The 22,122-nt window shown below is 28.5% G+C and overlaps 1 protein-coding gene across 1 annotated transcript in view; it reads right to left on the bottom strand.

Moving 5' to 3' along the window:
* Window positions 1–3,782: 3,782 nt before the first annotated feature.
* The window catches only part of Rnmt (RNA guanine-7 methyltransferase), a 36,902-nt gene continuing 18,562 nt past the window's right edge, over window positions 3,783–22,122 (bottom strand). The window contains exons 6-9 of the mRNA XM_075356619.1: window positions 19,667–19,834; window positions 15,354–15,465; window positions 13,361–13,499; window positions 3,783–4,302 (exon numbers count right to left, since the gene is read on the bottom strand). Coding sequence (XP_075212734.1) covers window positions 4,124–4,302; window positions 13,361–13,499; window positions 15,354–15,465; window positions 19,667–19,834 — 598 coding nt within the window. The 3' untranslated portion in view covers window positions 3,783–4,123. The remainder of the gene's footprint in view (window positions 4,303–13,360; window positions 13,500–15,353; window positions 15,466–19,666; window positions 19,835–22,122) is intronic.

Raw genomic sequence — 22,122 nt, 5'->3', positions numbered from 1 at the left:
GTAACAAAAAAATAATTACAAATTTATATTTGTGTTTCTAATATTCTAAATTCTTCTGCTAATTTTCATGAATTATTAGGTAAGAATATTTTAAATATTAAACTATAAATTAAAATGGAGCATAATTCCCAAATTAAGAGGTAAACTTCATGGTTTCTTATGGGTTTCGACATGACAAATTGAATAAAATATATTCCAGAACAATATCTCCAGTATTTTTCATAACAGATGTAAAACAGAAAAATTTGTTCTAAAAACACTTTTTTTACATTTATAATACAAAAACTTTATTAAATGACTAATTTTGTTAAATTTATTATCAGAGCTTGTAGAGAATCTCAATTCTGAAAAAATTGATATAAAATATCCCAATAAAACAAGCATAATAAAATAAATTTTCCCCTTGGTTTGGGTTCCTAGAATTTCTATATGGTTTTATTTCAGTCTTGGCCCAGGAATGGGGACAAAATCTTTTGCTAGCTGTAGCTCGCTAACTGAGTGTTTCTGAACCCATGTTTACACAAACCTTTTTTTTATTAATTTCACTAATAAAATGAGCTCAGAAAGTGCTGGTAACACTAAGTGAATCACATGTATATGCATGATTCTATTACAAACCTTTTTAATAAAGTCTATGTCAAGTTGCTTCATGAATGAACCAATTTTAAAAAAATTGCAAGGTTTTCATTTATCTTAACTTCATTCAAACATTAAAAAATAAATAAAAATGCAAATAGCCAACGTATCTTCAGTGATGTGTTTTATTATTTGTTTATTCAATTTTATGTTCTCTTATGTTTATTAATGGAGGCTTTTTCTTGAACTAAAATTTAAGTGTATAAGTACAAATAACTTTAATTTTTGATAAAATCTTAGCCCTTTCTGATAAAGAAATTTCTTTATGAAGTATTAGAAAGTACAATCAAGTTGTTAATTTGAACAATAACAATAAGTAAGGATAATCTCATTCAATTTGAAGAAGTAACTTAAGTAATTTTATTTTAAAAAACCAGCATAATGATATTTTTCACAATTTACTACACTGAGATTATACTGATTGTAAAAATGATTCAAGATTTAGAGTAAATATTATTTCTATGTCGTATATAATATGATCTCTGTCCTACAGTAAGCATTGAACTGCAGATTATAATCCAATATTGGCATCAAGGTAAAGGTTTTATTGAATATGATACACTGATGTTATTAACTGAAAGGTGGTTTTGCTATTTTCAAATGTAATGGTGATCTTTTAATGCTGATGAGAGTGTGGTCATCAAAATATATTATTCAAAGCATTTTAAGAATACATTTGCTTTATATTTTTCGTTATTATTGTCGTCCTTCATCGATTAGACAATTTTCTTGTTTCGACCTCAGGAAGCATCATCATTGGCTTCATAGTCTCAAAATTTTCTTTCCTACAGTGCTGTAAAATTTTAATGTTAGAAAGTCTAGATTCTCTCAATATGTTTCCAACAAACTCTTTGATTGTGTTAAGTGGTGTACGAAGTCAGTTTGTCAACTCAAGACTTCTCTCCTTATACCACCATTATACAACAGATCTTCCCTTAAACAGATCAAAGGAACCTCATTACAGCTGCTTAAACTCTACTTCATTCTCTTTTTAGGAATCCAGGATTTACTCCCACCAATCAGTGTGAGCATAGCCATAATGTTGTAAAATCTTACTAAATCTTAATTCTACACAGAATTTGACTGATACTGCTACAGGTTCCCTGAAATTTATATGTCTTGTCATTCATGTTTTGGTCCTCCTTATGTGTAACAGCAAAGTCGAGATTTTTAAAATTAACTACATGCTCCAAAGTTCTGCCACCAAGAAAAAAATTTTATTTAACTCTAACCTGAGGTTATTAGAAGTTTGCTCATAATTTTTTAACTTTGTAAATATACCATGTGAAAAACCTCTACCTGCTTTTTAGCCCATAACCATCCCCAAAAAAGAAAAAGATTCTGGATATTAAGTGTTTATCATTATCAAAAGATTATATAAATTACAGCAGTGCTGTTGCAATGGTGAAGAATTGACAAATATGTTTTCTCTTGCAATTACACTTTAGAAAATTTAACAGATGACAAGCAGAAAGGCTGAATTTATATTTTATGCCAGTGATCAAAATATTGCAAATATAAAAAAAAATGTATGGCTGTCTCTGAATAAAAGATTATAACATCTTATCAATTTTTCAGTTAATGTCATACTCATGACATATATGGCAGCTAGAAATAAAAAGATATTTCTTAGTGTAAAATTGGCAAAAAGAATGATGTCAAGCTACTAATACAATACTCAGAAGTAAGCTGAACATCTTATCAATTTTAGAGGAAAAAACAATATTTCAAAGAAATGGATGCAAGTTTTTCTTGAATAAACATATATTTTTAGGTAGATTTTATAAGAAAGCTACCTATTGTAAAGGGTACCATGATTTGAGTTCTGGAAAATTTTGACATATCTTCATGTTTAACATCCCACATACCCCAGAACCATCAGCTCAAAAGTTTATGTATATAATTTCACTTTCTTGTGGACACGATAACTGCTGTAATTTTGCGCCAATCACTTTCAAACTGATTAGAATAACTCAACCCAAAATCTCAATCGAGTTTGTTAATGACCAAAATTGGACCATGGGGTTGGAAATGGGGTGGCTTTTAAAAAAAAAAAAAAATATTGCTATATCTTTCTTATTAAGTAGAATATAAAATTCGTTTAAAGTTCTTTGGATAACAGCCTAAAATTTATCTAAGTAAAGTTTTTGATATAACCAACCATTGACAAGGAAGTGGAAAGAGTGGGGTTTTGAAGACAAAAAAACCATACCTACCTTAATAGGCACAATATCGAATCGGTTTAAGGTGGTCGTTAGTCCCCTAAACATTACTTAAAACTTTTTTTGAAACATCTTTTGATATGACCAGCCCTTACGGCAAGGGATGACCCAAAATGTTGGTGGAATCTTAAGATTGTACTTGTTGAATGTTTAACATATGAAACTTTTTTTCACATGCAACCATTGTTGTATTGAGTAAATGTGAAGTTTTTCATATCTTTAAGGTGGGCATTTTTTTTATCTCCTACTTAGCACTGCTGAAATCTACCTCCACCTTCCAACATGCTGAAAAGGATTTTTTTAATGTATACATGAATTTAACCCTTTTATGCTTTCCACATTAATGAGTAAAACAAACACAAACAACATCGCAACTGAATTTTGTCATAATCAGTACTTATTTTAATACATGAAAAAACAGGGCATGTAGGTTAGAAAAATTGATAATATACCCTATTTCTAAATAGCCTAAAAAATAAGTGTTGTTAAATAAGTGTTTCATAAGTGTTGTTTAGTTTTTATGTTTTTATATTTTTACAAATTTCTTTTTAACTATGACTATGAACAGTTAAAAAAATGACATGAACATCTAGTTACAGTTCTTTAATTTTTGTAAATGAATTTTGACTATTCTTCTTGTTTCCTTATTTTAATTGTTTAGCTCAGCTCACTTTTTGTAAATATTACCTATATTTAAAATTACATAATATCAGTTCTGTTAGTACAGAGTGACCAAGATAGGATTGATATCAGTATTTTGCACTGATGCAAAATTTTCTTTTTACTTTTAGCACACCTAAAGACTGGTATCTAAGAACACCCCTACTACTTTGTTTATACCACGCTCAACATTTATCCTTATCAATTAATATGTAACTTGCTGAAACAATAAATTAATAATTAATTTAAAAAAAAGTAAAAGTATTCAAATTTTACAAATTTATTCCAAAATAATAAAAGTTTACATCATGATTTAATAAGAAATCAAATAAGCACACTTAGTATTAAGAAACTATTATTAAAAAAAATGAAACAACAATATTTAGGATAAAACCTAGATCTACATATACAACTTTTTGTTATTTTAATGATTTTGATAAAAACTGCAGTGCAGGCGGTCCACCATAGTGTACTGCTAAAATATATTTACAAAGTCATTAACATAAAAAAAGTGTAAACATGCAACAAAACTTCTTTGGAGTTATGTTAAATTACCATTATTTTTAATTTAAAAAAATGAAACGTGATAAATTGATAAAAACTGATCATGTTGTTTCATCTTCTTTATGCCTTTTAGTTTTAGTGCTTGATTCCCCTTCATCATCGTCAATATCATCAGCAATCCTTTTGTTCTTAGATTTACTAACAGTCGGTGTATATACTGGTTTACCACTAGCGTCCCAAGTTGTTTTCATTTTTTCAAAAGCAAATACCAAATATAATGCTGAAAAAAGAATTAGTTTAATAATATATTATTCTAATAATAAAAATATCAACAGAAATGTACAAATAAATATTTTTCATAAACTCACAGTAATTTCATATTATAGTTAAACAAATTAAGTGTAAGCTAAACCTCTCCACCATAAGCTGTCTTACAGAATGAAACTAAATTTCATTTTACTTTAGACTACATATTTAAGATTTAAGACTACATATTTATTTAAAAATTTGGTTAGTTTCATATACTGATAGGTAAATTTTGTTTGGTTTTAGTAAGTAAATAAGTTGACCAGTCTAACACCTAAATAATCTGATTGAAACTTGTGTAAATCTTTATTTTTATTTATTCACTTTTAAATTCAATAAGTTAGTTACACTTCAATTTTACTACTTAGAATAGAATGGAAGCTATCTAATTGACATTAATAGATATGGAAAAAGGATTTGACGATGAAGAATTGAACAAAATATTTAAAATTAAAAAAAAAAAAGTTGTTAGGACAACATTAAAAAAAAAGGATGCCTGGTACTTGTAGTGTTATATCCCACATGTTGGTTAGTTTTCTTTATACAGAGTTTATACAATTTTTATAACCATTTTTCTGAGCTATTTTTTTATATGTAGCATTTCCAAATTTAAATTTTTATCAATATTTTCAGAGTAAATTTAGAATTTACTTAGAAAGCATTATTTACCTCAGTGGTTTAAATTTTGTACATAATCTTTGAATTGACATTAAAAAACAATTCTCAAAGTGCTTAACACTAAAGTTAAGAAAAAACAACAAAATTGGGTAAAAACACCCAAAAAGAGTTTTTACCGGTTTTTTGCTTACTTTGAATAATCATTTTTCAAAACTAATCAGGAGCTTTTTCATACAGCATGAAATTCTGCATAAAAAGTCAGTGATGGATTTTTTCTAGACCTTTTTAAAAAAAAAAAACATGAATTTGATACTTGTACAGCTGACACAGAGGTCGACATAGGCCTGTGTGAAGCCATTTCACAAGAAAGGGTTCTCAGGAAAATTTTTACATAATCTATGATTGGTTTATTATATCGAGAAAAAAAATAAAATATCAAGGAAAAACACTAATCTTTCATTAACTTTTAAATTGTTTATTTTGTGCTTTTGGACAATATCTACATGGTTTTGAAATTTCTTGTTTTTATAGATGTTGCAAACAAAAATTGAGTGAAATAAATACCATAGAGACTTTTGGTACTAAAATTTTATTTCCTCAAATGAGCAAACTAAACAAATTTTTCAACTTTCTACATTTTGAAACATACTATATGTTCTCAACTTAGACCTTCATAATTCAATGAAAATTACTGTAAAAAAAAATAATAGAATTGAACAAAATGTTTTTAACATTCAAATTATGTGTTGCACTTATCGTAACAATTCTGAAAATTATTTCTGATTGTTGCTTCCATGTACTATTGTTGCAAAAAGTAAAAATTTAAAAAAATAAACAAGTAAATAAATTAAAACTTAAAATATGTAACTTTAAATGGCATGGCAGCAACAGAATATTTTTATAATTTTTGTCACTTGAATGAAAAGGTACATGGATCTATTTTAACTCTGTATAAATGAAAAAACGGATTTTTTAGCTACCATATTTATGCATGTACAGGCTGCAGTTTTTAATCCACAATCGAAGAGGAAAAATAGGGTGTGGTTTATGTACGAGATATTAGGCCTACAGAAAGTTTAAAAAATCTATTAATAAACAATATAACATTTTGAAATGTACCCCTTGTGAAAAAAATCAACTCCATTTTGCATTGATAACATCTAGGCTACTCATCAGTTGTCTCTTCCTCATCATCCCTGCAGTAGTCCTCACTCCCAGATGATACTTGCCATATTGCGTCGTCTTCAGTCTGTTCATTGAGTAAGAAGTAGAGGGAACTTTGAAACTCTTGGTGACCATTTTACTGGTGTGAGTTTCTATGCAGCCACGATCCACAGAGAATTGAGATAATGAGGCTTTCTCTAAATTCCCACATGAAATCACTCCCATCAAACAGAATCTCCAATCGAGCTAGAAATGAACCTTAAAAGGCTTACTAATGGCCTTTTAAGGCTCATTAAAAGGCCTATTAATGGAAATGTTGAGTTATTTTAACATGTCAGTAATCCCCCCTGCTATCACAACTGTAATGCCCTTCTTCACTTTTTCTGTTAAATGGCTTCAGAAACTGCCTATGGACCTAAACTATATGGACCTGTAATGTAACAGACACCTGGATATTGAAACCACACTGTCTTTGACCAATCCATGTACAATTCTTCTTCAGTCATCCACCCTTTCTCTTGCACTCTTATCAATTCCAGGCAGTAGCTTCTCCTTAGACATGATTTTACATTTAAAAATGATGTAAGGTGGGAGTTTGTGTCTATCAGCAGTGATAGCTAGCATTTCAGTATACCTCTGTTTTTTACTCCTGAAATTTGCACATGCACTTTTTTTCACCAGCTTTGTTCACTGCTGTTTCAGACAGCATATTGAAAAAAATGGGAGGTTTCATCTTTTGTAACTTCAAAAAATGTCTGTGAAATGCAAACAGTTTCACCTGAAAGTGTTAGAAAGTCATTGTGCCATTGTTATCTGCTGCCAAATCATGAGGTAATTTCATGCCATAAAGCGCCTTGCCCAGCCATAACCGACTTTAAATTCACCCTGAGGAATTCCCATGCTGTCTGATAACTGACTCACTTCAAACTGTAACATTTCCATGGACATAGAAAATCCATCTGCCCATATTTTCTTGACATATTACAGCACATTGGTTTCTACTTCCGGGTATTATGTTTTCCTGCCACGAAAAGATCGTCAATAAATTTGGGATGTTTTTTCAAGAGCATCTTTCCTTTCAATTCATCTTCACACATTTTTCTCATCTACACTGAATTTCCACTCAACTGCTAAGTTTCCATTTTCTTGTGCATAATGCACTACTTGCAGCTTAAATTTACAACTGTAACTTGCTCTAAAATGACCGTGTTTTACTGCTTAGTGAAACGGTCAATTAAAAAAAGAGTATACACAATATTGGTAGAAATTGTTTCCACCTTCTTCCCCTTTGTCTCATGTGGTACCATTACCTGAGATGCGGTTGAAGCTTTCCAACATTCATCCTTCTGTGCGAAGAGGTCCATCATATGGTCACCACAGATCTTACAAATGTTCAACATTGTCAAGATTCTCAATACTACTGTCTCTGTTTACATTTATCAACAAAATTCTAAGAAAATTATTTTTCCTAAAATTATTGTCTCAAAGTACTTAAAAATTATTAAAAAAATTAACTATAATTGACCATCACATACTTGTGATTTGAATTTCTTTACATTATCCTTAAATTAAAAATAACTCTGTAGGTGTCCAACAATTACATTAAAGAAAATAGTCTGTTTTGGAACAGAAAAATACCTCTAACTAAATCATTAAACTTTTCCAATCACTACATTTAATAATGATGCTAATACCTTTTTTTTAGACCATGAAATTCTACATAAAATAGTTATTGATCGTATACTGCTAAGACAAATTAACTTACAATTATTCTAAGATCACAAATTTCACCATTCATGTGATAGCGTATAAAAAACATGCAAATAAAATAAGAAATTTTCTTAGGTCAGAATGATAGAAATCTGTAAGTATGTGAAGAAAATTTTCTGTTTATATTTAGGATGTATGAGGATCATTCAAATATAAACCAGAATTTTGCCACATGAACTGAAGAAGACTAATGGATATGGTGGGGGTGCAACAGGTAGTTAGTTGGATATGTGTGAAGGGGAGCAAATGGCCAGCCACGCCTGTAAATCATGTTCCCACATCAGTAGCAGAATGTCTGAGCAGGAGCTACTATATCATTCATTGCATACTCAAAATCAATCCAATTTCTTGCCAATGAAGGTGTCAAATCCTCTGAAATTTTGATTAGACTCCAGGCGTAGTTCAGAGAGGCTACCTCATTAAAAACTCAACTGTTTGATTGGCCAAAAAATCTTGAAGTGACCTATGCAGTGGAGAACAAAAGTCACCAATGTCATCGATGGACCAGTGTCAATGATGACAACATTCAGACTATTCATTACTGCTCCATAACTGTCACTGAAATTGCATCAAAGGTGGGCATAAGTGTTGGGAGTGTGTAGACGATGTTGTCAGACATTCTTAGATAAAACAGTGTCGATGAAATGTGTTTCCATTTCTTCTTAGTTTTCTTACTGAGGTATAGAGAAATGTCTGGAAAGACATCTGTCAGCGGTTTCTGAATCACTTTGAGGAAGAAGGAGAGGCATCTTTGGATGTATTATGACTTGCAACAAAATGGTGGGAGGGGGCAATGATCAAGGCCAAGAAATGCTTGTCAGCTGGAAAAGTTCTGGCAACTTTGTTTTGGCACTCAAAAGTAGTGCTGCTGATCGATTTTCTGCATGAACGAAGGATTGTAAGTATAGCATACTACTGCCAGTTGTTGATGTCAGGACTTCTTATTGCAAAAAAACATTGCCGGCAACCAATTCCCAACATCCTCCTTCCCCGTGAGGAACGCACACCCACAAACAGCAGCTTATTCATGATAAACTCACTGAAATTCATTTTTAAGGGATCAGGAAGCTACTTATCCAATGGAAAAAAATGTATTTCTGTTGAAGGAAACTGTGTAAAAAAATAATATATTTTAATGTTATCTAATATCAATAAAGCTATGTAAACAAATTCTGGTTTATATTTGAAGACCCTTGTATTATCTAAGTAATATAAAATGCACATAAATTGAAGTTTTCATAAATTACCTTTTCATCAATTTGTTTAAATATGTTGTGTTGTATATATTTCACACTACTGAAAGTATTAAAAAAAGTAAAAAAATACTATCCTTACATGATTACACTGAATGTTCAAAATTTTGTAAATTTTTTTTACCATTCAAATGATACACGGCTTGTTAATGGTATCAACTTATGCACTATAATGTAATTTTATTTTTAATCATCATGAATTAAATCAAATAATTATGCATGAAAAATATCATTTCTGCATAAGTAGATCAGAAATTTCTTTAAAAATATACAATGCATGTGATGAAATGGACCCAATCATTTCTGAAATAAATGCTCCAACTTGCCATTTAGCAAATTACAATTACCACAATTTTTTTCTAATAAAAAGAGCAATCAATGGTTTTCTAATAATTTAAAAAATGAAATTTTACAGATTGTGAAAATTTTATATCTTGATGTTGGTGAACTATATATCCCATTGTTCTCATGTTGGACATAATGGAGTTTTTTAAGGATTAGTTGAAAATGTTTATTTTTACTGAGAATTCTTTGATGCTCATTATTGATGTTTATTTTTATGATGAATACTTAGTTGATCCTGGAAAACATCATTTCCAGGCCTTATGAGTGAAGGTTTTTAAGTTAACTAATTATATGAGCTCAATAGAATTGACAATGATTAATAATCGATAATACACTCCATTTACAAGTGACATAAGCTCGAAAGCTAACATGATGGTTAAAAACAACAATATTGAATTTTTATACACTTTTTTCTGAAGATTTTTCAAAAATCATCTTTATGGAAAAAAATTTCTATGCAGTTGAAATTTTACTTTGAACAATTGAAATACAGTCCAGAATTTGGAAACAGCATAAGATCATTATTGAAGATTTAAAAGTTTTCCTTGGAAATTATAAGTTTCATTTAGGAACTGCAAGTACAGCAAACTATAGGAGAAAGCAAGCTACTATATTAACTTCTTAATAGATTTTTAAATCTTAATAAGATTTTTCTGGTAATAAACCACCAGAATTTCAATGTTTCACCAGTTCAATCGAAAAAGTGTACTATCCTTCCAAACAACTGTAACAGGATGAAAGTTTGGTAAACTGGAGAGGTCACTTAGTGTTAAAATATATATTTAAAATAGGAAAAAAAAAACAAGTATGAGATGAAGATTTATGTTCAAGTTAAGCCCAAAAGTCTTATGCAAAAAAATTATGTTGTATGAAGGTAATATGAACTTAGAATTAGACCATGCAAGTAGTGTCCACGCAAATAATGAGGATAAAGTAAAAGAAGGCAAAAGAATTTAAACTACAGTCTATACATGAACAATTATTGCATCCATCATTTATTTTATAAGAAAATTATTAAATGAGGAACATACTCTATGGATACCCTGAGGAATTCACATAAAGAAAACCAACAGGTTGAAAAAAAATAATGAAAAGTGAATCCGTTTTGAATTGGTATTTCTTTGACCAAAGGAATATGAGTGACAAAATGGAAAGTTAAATGGGATGTTCTTGCTTTGTTCTCTTAATTTGAAGAAATGGTAGATATTCCAACAAAAAACAGCAGTTGTGTTAAAAAAAAAAACCAAAAACCAAAATTAATAAGAATATGACAGTAAGGAGCAGATAAAACTGACCAAATAGTTTTACTATCCAAGTTTGCATAAAATATTCTGCGTGGTATAAAATAGTTGTGGTATAAATTTTATGAATATTCAATATTAAAATACATATATTTTATAATAAATATGGAGATTCAAAGCCCATGTTATATAATTTCAGGCTTTAAATGATTGATTCATTATGGTTGCCAACTGTACAAAACTTTTTCTACTTTCATTTTGTCTAACAGAATTCTGGCCAAAGATGAGAAAGAAACTTGGACAGAGGTGATGATGTTGGAGTGTGCAGAAAAATATTAGGGAAGATAGTATTTATTACTTTATACTAGTGTGATACCATGTTTTAGACTAAATCATGAAGAATTATTGACCTAAAATTTAATTCATTTTTGTGTGAGGTAACTTCTTTGCAGCAGCCTAAGTAATGAACAAAAAACCATACTGGTTTTATGTTATCATTTTTTAATCATTTCGCAAAAAAAAAAAATAGGGATGAATTCCTAATGCATACTGGACAGGGGAAAAACCTGGGTTACATATGCTAAGCCAGAGAGTAATGTCAGTCTAAAGAATTGCATTATTCTTGTTCACCACCCAAACTAAAAAAAGCAGGCAGCTGTACTTGAAAATTTATGGCTTCTGTCTTCAAGGATGCAAAAAGTCCACTCTTTGCTGACTTTATACTCCATGGAGTTGCAGCAAATGTTGATGTGCATTGCAAAAAAAAAGTGGACTATTTAAAATTGCAGAAGAGGGCTCTTTGATGTTTTGCTCCTCCATGATAATGGATGGCCTCGTAGCACAAGAAAAAAACAGCTGCTCAAAAAAATTTGAGATTTTTTATCATCCAACCTACTGTCTCAACCTAACTCCTAGTATCTATTTTCTGTTTACCAAACTGAAATACTTTTTAAGAGGAAGGAGAAAAGACTTTGTAACCATTATAAATTCTGACCTAAATTTAAATTAAATCGAATTGGCTTATTTAAATTGGTGAATTTATTTGTATTTTATTTTATCATAAATTATTTATGGATTTCTTAATACATTGACAGATGATATATATATTTTTAAAAACGTAAAAATTAAATTAATAGCAGCATGATTCATTAGTTATCAAATTCCTTCTTAAAATAGAATTTTAAGAGATATGACATCATGAGTGAAAAATGAGCAAACATTTTCTATATAAAGAGTGTTACATTTGTGTGAGAACACATACTCACAGAGACTTGGACAATTTGGAGAAATAGTGGTGGGGTTAGACCTGTGACACCATCGGAAAGCGTCAGGACTTTGTCGTGGTTAGATGAGTGTTGAGTATTTAAAAAAAAAAACTGATCAGGAAAATCACAGACTGTGATTTGTACGGAATACAGGTATGAGAATTTGATATCAAAGGCCACTCCATAAAGAGATTCATGGATTTATCAGAAGATTTCTTATCCATCTCAGATTTTTCAGATCTTTTTATTACAACATTAAAAAATATTATTGTAGAAATTATAACATGTTGAAATGACAAATTATGTTTAAAATTGTAATTAAAATTAATTTTGGATTGGCCAATTCCTTACTATCATAAGTATTAATAAGATATTTTTTAAATTTTCATGTGTACAAGTAGTTATGCAATAGCAATTCTACGAACTAAGCAGACTAGTTATGGGACTTCTGAGTCAAATATGTTTATTGTCATTTTTCTTTATTTTTATAAGTAATGTGTATTATCCATTACTGTTAGAAATATTTTTTGATGTGTTGAATTACTGTAATTTATTTTTTTTAAACGAGAGAGAGAAGCATAAGCGTCATAGTCCTGGTACATTGTTTCGCAAATCCCAACATAGTAAAGTTTATTTTATTTGTTAATTAAATATTTATTCTTATAAAATTTTGTTTCTGTGTTTTATTTAAATTTGATGTTTTACAAGAAGCTCACAACTTGACGAAAGCAACAACTTATCTAAATGGACTGGTGGCAAGGAATATGATAAAGAAATGGAAAATCTTATCAAATGTAATAAGTGCTTAAATATAAACAGTTACTATGTACATAACACAAAATACTAGCTAGCTTAACATAAATTATGTGTTTTGTTAAAAAATGTTTTTTGTGATAAAAAATTTTTTTTATCATAAAAATTTTGATTTTTTATTATATAATTGTAAATTGTCTGCAACTTCAACAATTTAGTTACGAAAAACCTACAGACAGCATTTAGTACTCAATTCTAACTTGTTAAAAAAAATATGAAACTGAATAACATGAAGTAACTAATTTAATTCATTTTAATCAGGATGGCCAACAGTCATTTGAAAATGTAAGATGATGCATGCATATAATTAGAGAATATTTCATTTTTTCATTCTTTGTATAAACTTTAACACTTTAGTGTTCTATAATTCATTCTTTTGCTACAGAAAGCTAAAAATCTGAGACTGTCCAGTGAAATATGAGATTACTTATTTACAAACAAAACATATTAAAATATCTGGCCTTACCACATACACAGATTATTTTTATATTTTGTTCAGATTAAAGATTATGCAAAAAAATTTATATACAATCGTACACACATCTTATAGATACTATACTTACTGGCAGCTTCCCATTCCGGTCCTGATAATGTACCAACACGAGCAATATTCTTTTCACTGTTTTTAATATGATCTTCAGCATGTTTGTAATCATCTTTTTTACCAACTAACTTATTAGTATTTGACTGGGCAGGATATGTCTATAGGCACACAAAAGAGAAAATCAATAACTTAAGTCACATAAGCAAAAATAAAAAAAAATTCATAAAAATTTACAAAATAGAAGGCGTAAAGAACTATTGTTTATTCAATAAATCTAAAGATAATTTACAGGCTTTTTTTTTTAATCTTAAATGAAAATTATTCCTCTGCTTATGCAGATTCTTTTTTATTTCAATAAGATTGTATTTATAACTTTGTTGTAATCCTGGAGTCAGTTTAATTTTTTTAAGTTTTTATCATCAAAATTTAACATTTGCCAAAACATTAAATTTTTGTTTTCCATTATTTCTTGTTCAAACCATTGTTTCTTAGTCAAATTATTTTTGTCATGCAATCTAAGTAAATTTATAGAGTATTCAAATTATCTTACATTTTGATGTATGGAAATTTGCAGCTTTTGAGATGGACTCACTTACAGACATACACCTTGCTATGAAGGAAAACCAAATAATTCAAAAAGTACTCAAGAAAACAAATTTTTATATTCAATTAACAGCCAAACATGGCATTAAATGAAAAAACACAGACCAGAAGTTTAAAAAAAATTTAATTCACAGCTTATTTCTGTCACAGATTTTTAAAAATATTTCAATCAACTGATCAGCAGAAATAAGCAATTCTTGGGTGTCCTTTTGATTATTATCTTATTAGTATTAATGAATTGTTAGACTTTCTCCTAATTGATCATTGAGAATGAAATATGGCTTAGTTTAATTTCCTGCTTCACCTTGAAAATTTATAATAAAATTCTATAGCAGTTAAATCTATCCTATAAAAATTTTGTGCTTTACAAATGTATCTAATACAAAAGTTAGGTATAAATTTAATACATTTGTATAATATGCAAAAATTGTTAAATAATCACTAGAAACTATTCTTTTATTGCTGTTAATGTGGATTACAAGTAAGGGGCCAAGAATTGATCAAAGGCATTCCAAGTTTAACAGTCTCTAATTTTGAGCTGTGCTTCACACATTGTTTAGTTTATTGTGTCATAACTGCATATAATATTAGGTAGTTTTTTTAGTTACTCTACACATTTCTTACCATTTCTATACTGTTAAGCCATGTAAGCAAAATGCTCTTCTGGACCATTCAAAAGTTGAAAAAGAACCCTTTGAATTTCTGGTTTACATCTAGGCATCTATTACTGTGGAAGCCCCGTTCGGCAAAATTATTCAGACAAAAAAAAATCAATATTGTTCTAGTGATTCAGATTTTACTAATATAATCATGATAATCAGGATATTGCTTCTATGTAGAGTGTAAGTTATGAATTAACAAACAATTATCTTTTACTATATGATTAGATTTCAGGAAAATATATTTCAAAATATATCTGAGTAAAATTTTTCTGAATGAATATATGAAGAAAATATTAGTATATATTATATTATTATAATATTTTTTTTTTATAAATATTAGAATTAGATTTAGATATTAGATCACTGAAAGAAAGGAGAATATTCTCAAAAGAAATATATTGGTATCAGTCCATTATTTTTAGAGAACATGAATAGATATATAAAAGATATGTTAAGTCATTGGGACGTTATAATTTAATATCAAAAAACCATAAGATATTATAGGTATTTCAAATACCTATAATTTATAAAATATTAAAAAAAAGTAATTACATTTTCAATAAAAACATAGAGAAAATAGGTAACTGCACAAACATAAATCAGTTTGGTTGTTAAATTGTACTCTTATGTGGTGTTTCAGCAGAAAGAACACAATATTAAAAAGAACTCATGAAGCAATCTTTTTCTCAGTGTTATTTTTGAATACAATAACAGTAATAATAGATTTAAAGTATGTTTCTCATTTACCTCTAAGGCTTGCATTTTTCCTAATAAAGTTTTCCCATCTGCTCTCATCCTCTGGAAAAAGTCTTCAAATTTTTCTTTTTTAACTTTCTGGAGACCATATTTCTCAGCAAGCCTGTTTTATAATTTACAAAATATCCATTTCAACAAAACAATCATACATATTAATATTATTATTTATGCATTATTAACAGCAGTAATTAATGCTATGACTGATACTGAATGGTGGCTTTATTAAATTATAACATAACATGCATTACAAATTTAATTTATAAGCAATAACAAAAATTAATTTTGGCAATGGGCAAGATAATACACTGCAACTTTCACAAATTGAAAATTTCATATTAGCTGGAACATCATGACATACCTGGAAAGTAACAAGGTTGAAATAATAAATTGGTAATGGTAATGATCAGAACAGCTTTAAACAGATTAATTCTCAAAGTTGTATAACAGTGAGTGTAATTTTTCTTTTAGATAACAAGTTTGATTTTATAAAGATTCAATCCAGACTAGTGATGTGGCAGCTGAAGCCACAAAATAAAAAAATAAGTATTTTACATTTTAAAAATTGAACTGCACTCATTTAACTGAATCAAACTGTAAAGATGCCTACTGCTGTAGATATATGATTTTGAAAAGTATCTATTAAAAAATATATTATGGATGTCAAAACTATCACCAATAATTCTATTAATAATTCTTATTGACCGAGACAAAACAAACAACTGAGTATCAGACAAGAAAGACTAAATGAAACACGTATAAAAAAAAGTTCACTGCCTCTTTATACAGCAAAAAGGTAATATGGTGAAATCTCACTACAATGGCATCAAAAAAACTTACATTTTTTACCACTATAACAAACTTCTTGTTAAATTGAAAATAAAATATGGACTTTAAAGGTCAATGTACGTCTAAAATATTTTATATAATGACACAATGTTTTAGATTTTAATATAAATTAACTCAAAAATTCTAAGTATCCAAATAAAATTTGTATATATAGAAAAGAATTTGTGTATATAGCAGTTAATGATGTTAAAGAACAATTACATGCCAAGTAACAGTACAAGGTGAAAAGATAAAGATGCTACGATTTGCTGATGATATAGTAATTCTAGCTGAGAGTAAAAAGGATTTAGAAGAAACAATGATTGGCATGGATGAAGTCCTACACAAGAACCGCATGAAAATAAATAAGAACAAAACGAAAGTAATGAAATGTAGTAGAAATAACGAAGAAGTACCACTGAATGTGAAAATAGGAGGAGAAAAGATTATGAAAGTAGAAGAATTTTGTTCTTCAAAAGGAATTACTAAAGATGGAGAATTACTAAAGTAATTCTTGGGAAGTAGAATTACTAAAGATGGATGATGCAGGAGCGATATAAAATGCTGAATAGCACAGGCGAAATGAGCCTTCAGTCAGAAATATAATTTATTAACATCAAAAATTAATTTAAATGTCAGGAAAAGATTTTTGTTAAGTACATGTTTGGAGTGTCGCTTTATATGGAAGAGAAACTTGGACGATCGGAGTACCTGAGAAGAAAAGATTAGAAGCTTTTGAAATGTGGTGCTATAGGAGACTGTTAAAAATCAAATGGGTGGATAAAGTGACAAATGAAGAGGTGTTGCGGCAAATAGATGAAGAAAGAGGCATTTGGAAAAATATAGTTAAAAGAAGAGACAGACTTGTAGGCCACATATTAAGGCATCGTGGAATAGTCGCTTTAATATTGGAGGGACAGGTAGAAGGAAAAAATTGTGTAGGCAGGCAATGTTTGGAATATGTAAAACAAATTGTTAGGGATGTAGGATGTAGGGGGTATACCAAAATGAAACGACTAGCACTAGATACGGAATCTTGGAGAGCTGCATCAAACCAGTCAAATGACTGAAGACAAAAAAAAAAATATAGAAAAGAAACACAAGTTTACTCCAAGAGAAATATAGATTATAAACAGCTCCTTAAAACAGTTTCTTCAATAAAGTACATAGTTTTAAGCTAAGTATTATTGTACACAATAGAGAATTATGAAAAAACAAATGATAAAAGTACAATAGTTATAACAAATTAAAAAAAAAATTATTTGCACAATATACAATGTAAACTGTAATTTTATTACTTCTGACAGCACAGGAAAAACATTACACTCGGCTAAAATAATTAATAATTCTTAACCGTTTGCCTAATGATTTGTACTATTTTCAATATTTATGACATGTTGTAAATCCTCATTAACATAATGATATCAAAAATGCATTGAAAACTAAAGAGCAACTACTGCTTGTTTTTACTGACAATATTTCTGGTGCAATTTCATTGCCTTCTTTACATCTTTTTCTAACATGCAAATTACATTAATTTTTTGTCCAAAGACAAAATTTTTAGTTTAGAAGTCATTTATAAAAAAATGTTGACTTAATAAATTTAGTTTTTAGATAACAATTGAAACTTATTACAATACATACATTATAATACAATATACATATATATTATGATACATTATAATACAATATAATACATTACTAATTGAAACTATCCAAAATAAATAACAATTGAGAAACTATTACAATACAGACGTAGACACTTGGACTTAAAACATTAACTTTTGATGAATTTTTACAAAAGATGATCAATTGTTTTATATATATATATATATATATATATATATATATATATATAATACAAAATTTAATTATATAAGATTATAGTTTTATATATGTTAGTCATAATTATACTCCTCTTGAAGATGGCATAATAGCCCGAAAGCGCTCAAGGAAATCACATTGGAATTTGGTAAACTTTTTTAAAATTGTATAAAATAAGTAACCAATAAAATTTACAGCTGCAATTCTAAAAGAGATAAAACGAAAACTACTAAAAATACAGAAAATTGATGGACAGATGTAAAGAGACAATTTTAAGTGCAACAATGTTAAAGAACATTTGCTAATTTTAGACAAAAGAAACGTTGATTTCTGAAGGGTAAGTAATAAGCAACAAGAAAGTTAGTAGTGGAATAAAATCAAAACTTAAAATTTATTATGACTGACAGATCAGAATCCATCAAAACATACCACATTTCTATCCAAAAATACAGGTAATACTTATCTTTATAAAAGAATAATATAACGTGTTTTTTCTAATGTTGAATATTAAAAAACTGTTTCAGATTACCAAACTGATGAGACATAACACAAAAGCATATATTTGAAATAACTGTATATTTTTGTATGATTGTAAAATTCTACAATCATAGAAGACAAATCTACATATTATATATAAAAGTAATATTTGTAATTTAAGATATGTAACAACAAAATGAAACACTGAAACTTTAGTAATGGAGAATTTGTCTCACTTTAGGTAAACAGTATCAAAGAAATTCATCATGGCCCAACATGCTTCATAAATGGTCATAAATTTAATAAATAAATATTATCAAATACAAAACCATAACAAACAAAAAATACGTAATTCGAAAATTTATTTTATTATAAAAACAGAGAGAAAATGCATTGCTGAATGAAGACAGAAGATTAATATCACATAACAGCCTTTTGTAATTTTAGAATTTCCTAAAACTCTTGAAGATAACTTTTCTATAATAATAAGATTAAATATGTTTCTACGTTTTTAAATATTGGTAAGAAATAATGCTATGCTACTGCTTTACACAGGGGAGGTTTGGGTGCAGCAACCAATCATTGTAGAGGCTTTAATAAATGTAGATTATATAATTAGAACATTTTTTTCGTTCAAACTGTATTGACAAGGCTAAGTAGTTATATTTTTTACAAAGTAAGTTAAATATATAAACTATTGTTTTCTAAAATTTGACATATTACAACAATCTTCAACCAAAATGCCATACTTTTGAGTAAAAATAACTGATTGCCTAATACAAAGAGATTGATAGTTATGAATTCACCAACAGTTTTCTAAGGAAACAGAAGAGAACCAATAAATGATCTTAAAGACAGCAAAAATGAATTGTGTTTATTTATTACAGACTTAATGTGATTTGTGCATTCAAAAAATGCATCATTACTTCAATATTAGGCAAAGCAAAATCAAATTCTTAACTGGTTATTTTAAGTCAATCAGGCATTTTATTACATAAATTATTCCTCTGTGTGAGATGCTGCACTCAAAACAGCGTACTGGAACAAGCTCTGGGTGGAACCTTTATATATATATATATAAACACATACACACACATGTGTAAAAGGGAAAAGAAACAGAGTGCTTCTCTTTATATCACAATAAAAAAAAAGAAAAATCTATATGAAATAATTCTCACCGCTCTAGTGTAGGAAAATGAACAAGAAATTCAGGACAATTTACAACACCCTCTAAATGAAAATCATATTTTCCACCAAAAAGAGCATAAGGTTTTTTTTCAGAATCAAATGTTATCCTATAAACATCATTTCCAAAAGATAAGCTCTCAGAAGCTTCAAGCCTGGCCCTGTAACAAAAAAAAAAAACAAGCACAGAATTATAAACATAATCATATATGTGTTTATGTGAAACAATTTTATACTTTGTATTCTAAGTTATTATTTAACTTAACAACTAAATTTAATAAAAAAACCTACAATATGAATCAATGTAACTTATCTCTAACATTTTAACAATTATGACTTCTTGTTTACAGTCTCGCTTAAAACTGTAACAATATTTCAAAATACTTTACACAGAACAGTATAGTTAAGCTGTGTTTGCTCTCTTTCTACTTAAAAAGGATTTAATAAATATCATATTTGAGAATGCAGTTAAATATGTGAAGCAACAGAATGACAAATGATGTTAATGAGAAGTTTGAGATGTAGTTTTCTGGGAGGAACAAATCTGTAAAAAGTATGGAACAGAAGAAAACTGCACTTAGAACAAGAGAGTGAACATACAAATGATGGTTACATACACCTTACTTTTTAATAATTCCATTATAAAAGAAAAAAACTATAATTTACAGTTAATATAAAGAATTATTTCTGAAACCTATTTTCACTAAAAAAAGAAGTTTTTTTTGTGACACATAATCTAGCTTACAAAAAAACTGCATACAAATAACCTAGATCTTGAATAAAATATTCCATGAAAATTATAATTTCAGCTAAGGCTAAGTGCCTGGATAAGGCAGGTTTACTGATGTGTTCAAATATGGAAATTAAGTTTTTAACTGCCCTGAAGATGAAATAATTTTTAAAAGTTTTAAGGAAACAAAAGAATAAACCAACCAGTTTTACACAAAACTGTAATAACTTACGATAATGGGTACTTGTTGGTTAGTGTTCCACTTATTTTTTAATATGAGCAGTAATAAAAAAAAGTGAACCACTAAAAGTTTGAAAACTTATTTTATTCCTTGTTATGTTAATAACCTAACTAATGATTCTGTGTACTGTACTTCGTATGATATTAACATAATCTAACCAAACATTTAGAAAAAAAAAAATCAAGATTTTTTAAGGTAATAGAAGTTCATAATGGTAGTTTTTGATAAAAAAAGGGAGTGAAAAAAGAGAAAAAAAGGTGGCAACCAGTTAACCAACAAAATAAATTAAATGGAATGCTAACTGACAATGTAAATGAAAAATAATAACCCCTATGAAGAAGCTTGATATTTTTTTAAAGAAGTTATATTAGTAGAGTATGAGATAATTATGATAGTGACATAAATTCTTTTTTTCAAAATAAGTTTCTTCTTTTATTTCTAACATGTTTGTACTTTCTGATCAGCTTAAGCTTAAGCATGTTTGTCTTCCTCTGGGCATAATGCAAGATTTTTATGTTTAGTAATTTATATTAACAATGCATATTATCATAATTATTTATTTTAATGTTATGCATAATATTGCTAGAGTTCTTGATGGTAGAAATTCAAAAATAATTTATGGTTTTTCTTTTTTTACACTTAATCTTTGCCCTTGACCAATGATAATACTTTTTCCTCAAATACATTCATTAGGCAAGGATGTAGACGATTTAAACTGTAGATGACTTTGTTCTTTCAGTATTATCCATTATCCAGATCCTATAAAACAGCATATGCTTTTGAACATCAGCAATCGAGAGCCTCTCAATAGGCTGAAATGGCCTCAGTAGCTTCTTGTGGGTTGACTGGTATACTCAATTCATCCATTAATCTCCTTTTTCATTAGAAATTTCTTCTTCCTTGTATTGATAACATAGTAACTGGATTGGTTAACATACTGGATCCACATATAATGGTCATGTGGAAGTAAATTTATTAAAAAAATGAAGATGGCTTCAACAGTGTTTGCTATGAATCTAAAGGAGAGGAGAGGTAAGATATGGTGGAGCAAATATTTATATGTGAAAACCAACATGCAATTTATGCTGTATTGCTTGCTTACATAAATAATGACATTAACATCAAACATAAATCATCAAATTTTAATTACTTACAAACTGGAATGTATACGACTAAATTTCTCACTCTAAGTGATTAATTTTTAATTTGGACTGTCTGTTGAGTAAATTATAAAAATCTGAAATGTGTGTTCTTTTAATCAATAGTACTGTGTCGATGAACACCAAGAAATTTTAAATAAAATGGATTGCTTCAGAATATTTGTTTCAGTCTATGGCTCATGTAAATCACTGAAAAAGATGAGGGACAGAAATATTTTAGAGAAGCTTTTCTGCAAGCCAATGGTCCCTCCACTTCTGCAGAACCTAGCAAAAATACTTCATCTAAAACAAGAGGGTTTCCTTAACAATAATTCTTAA

The sequence above is a fragment of the Lycorma delicatula genome, chromosome 2 (assembly GCF_047948215.1).
Source record: "Lycorma delicatula isolate Av1 chromosome 2, ASM4794821v1, whole genome shotgun sequence".
Taxonomy (NCBI): Eukaryota; Metazoa; Arthropoda; class Insecta; order Hemiptera; family Fulgoridae; genus Lycorma; species Lycorma delicatula.
This window is presented reverse-complemented; position numbering and strand designations above follow the sequence as displayed.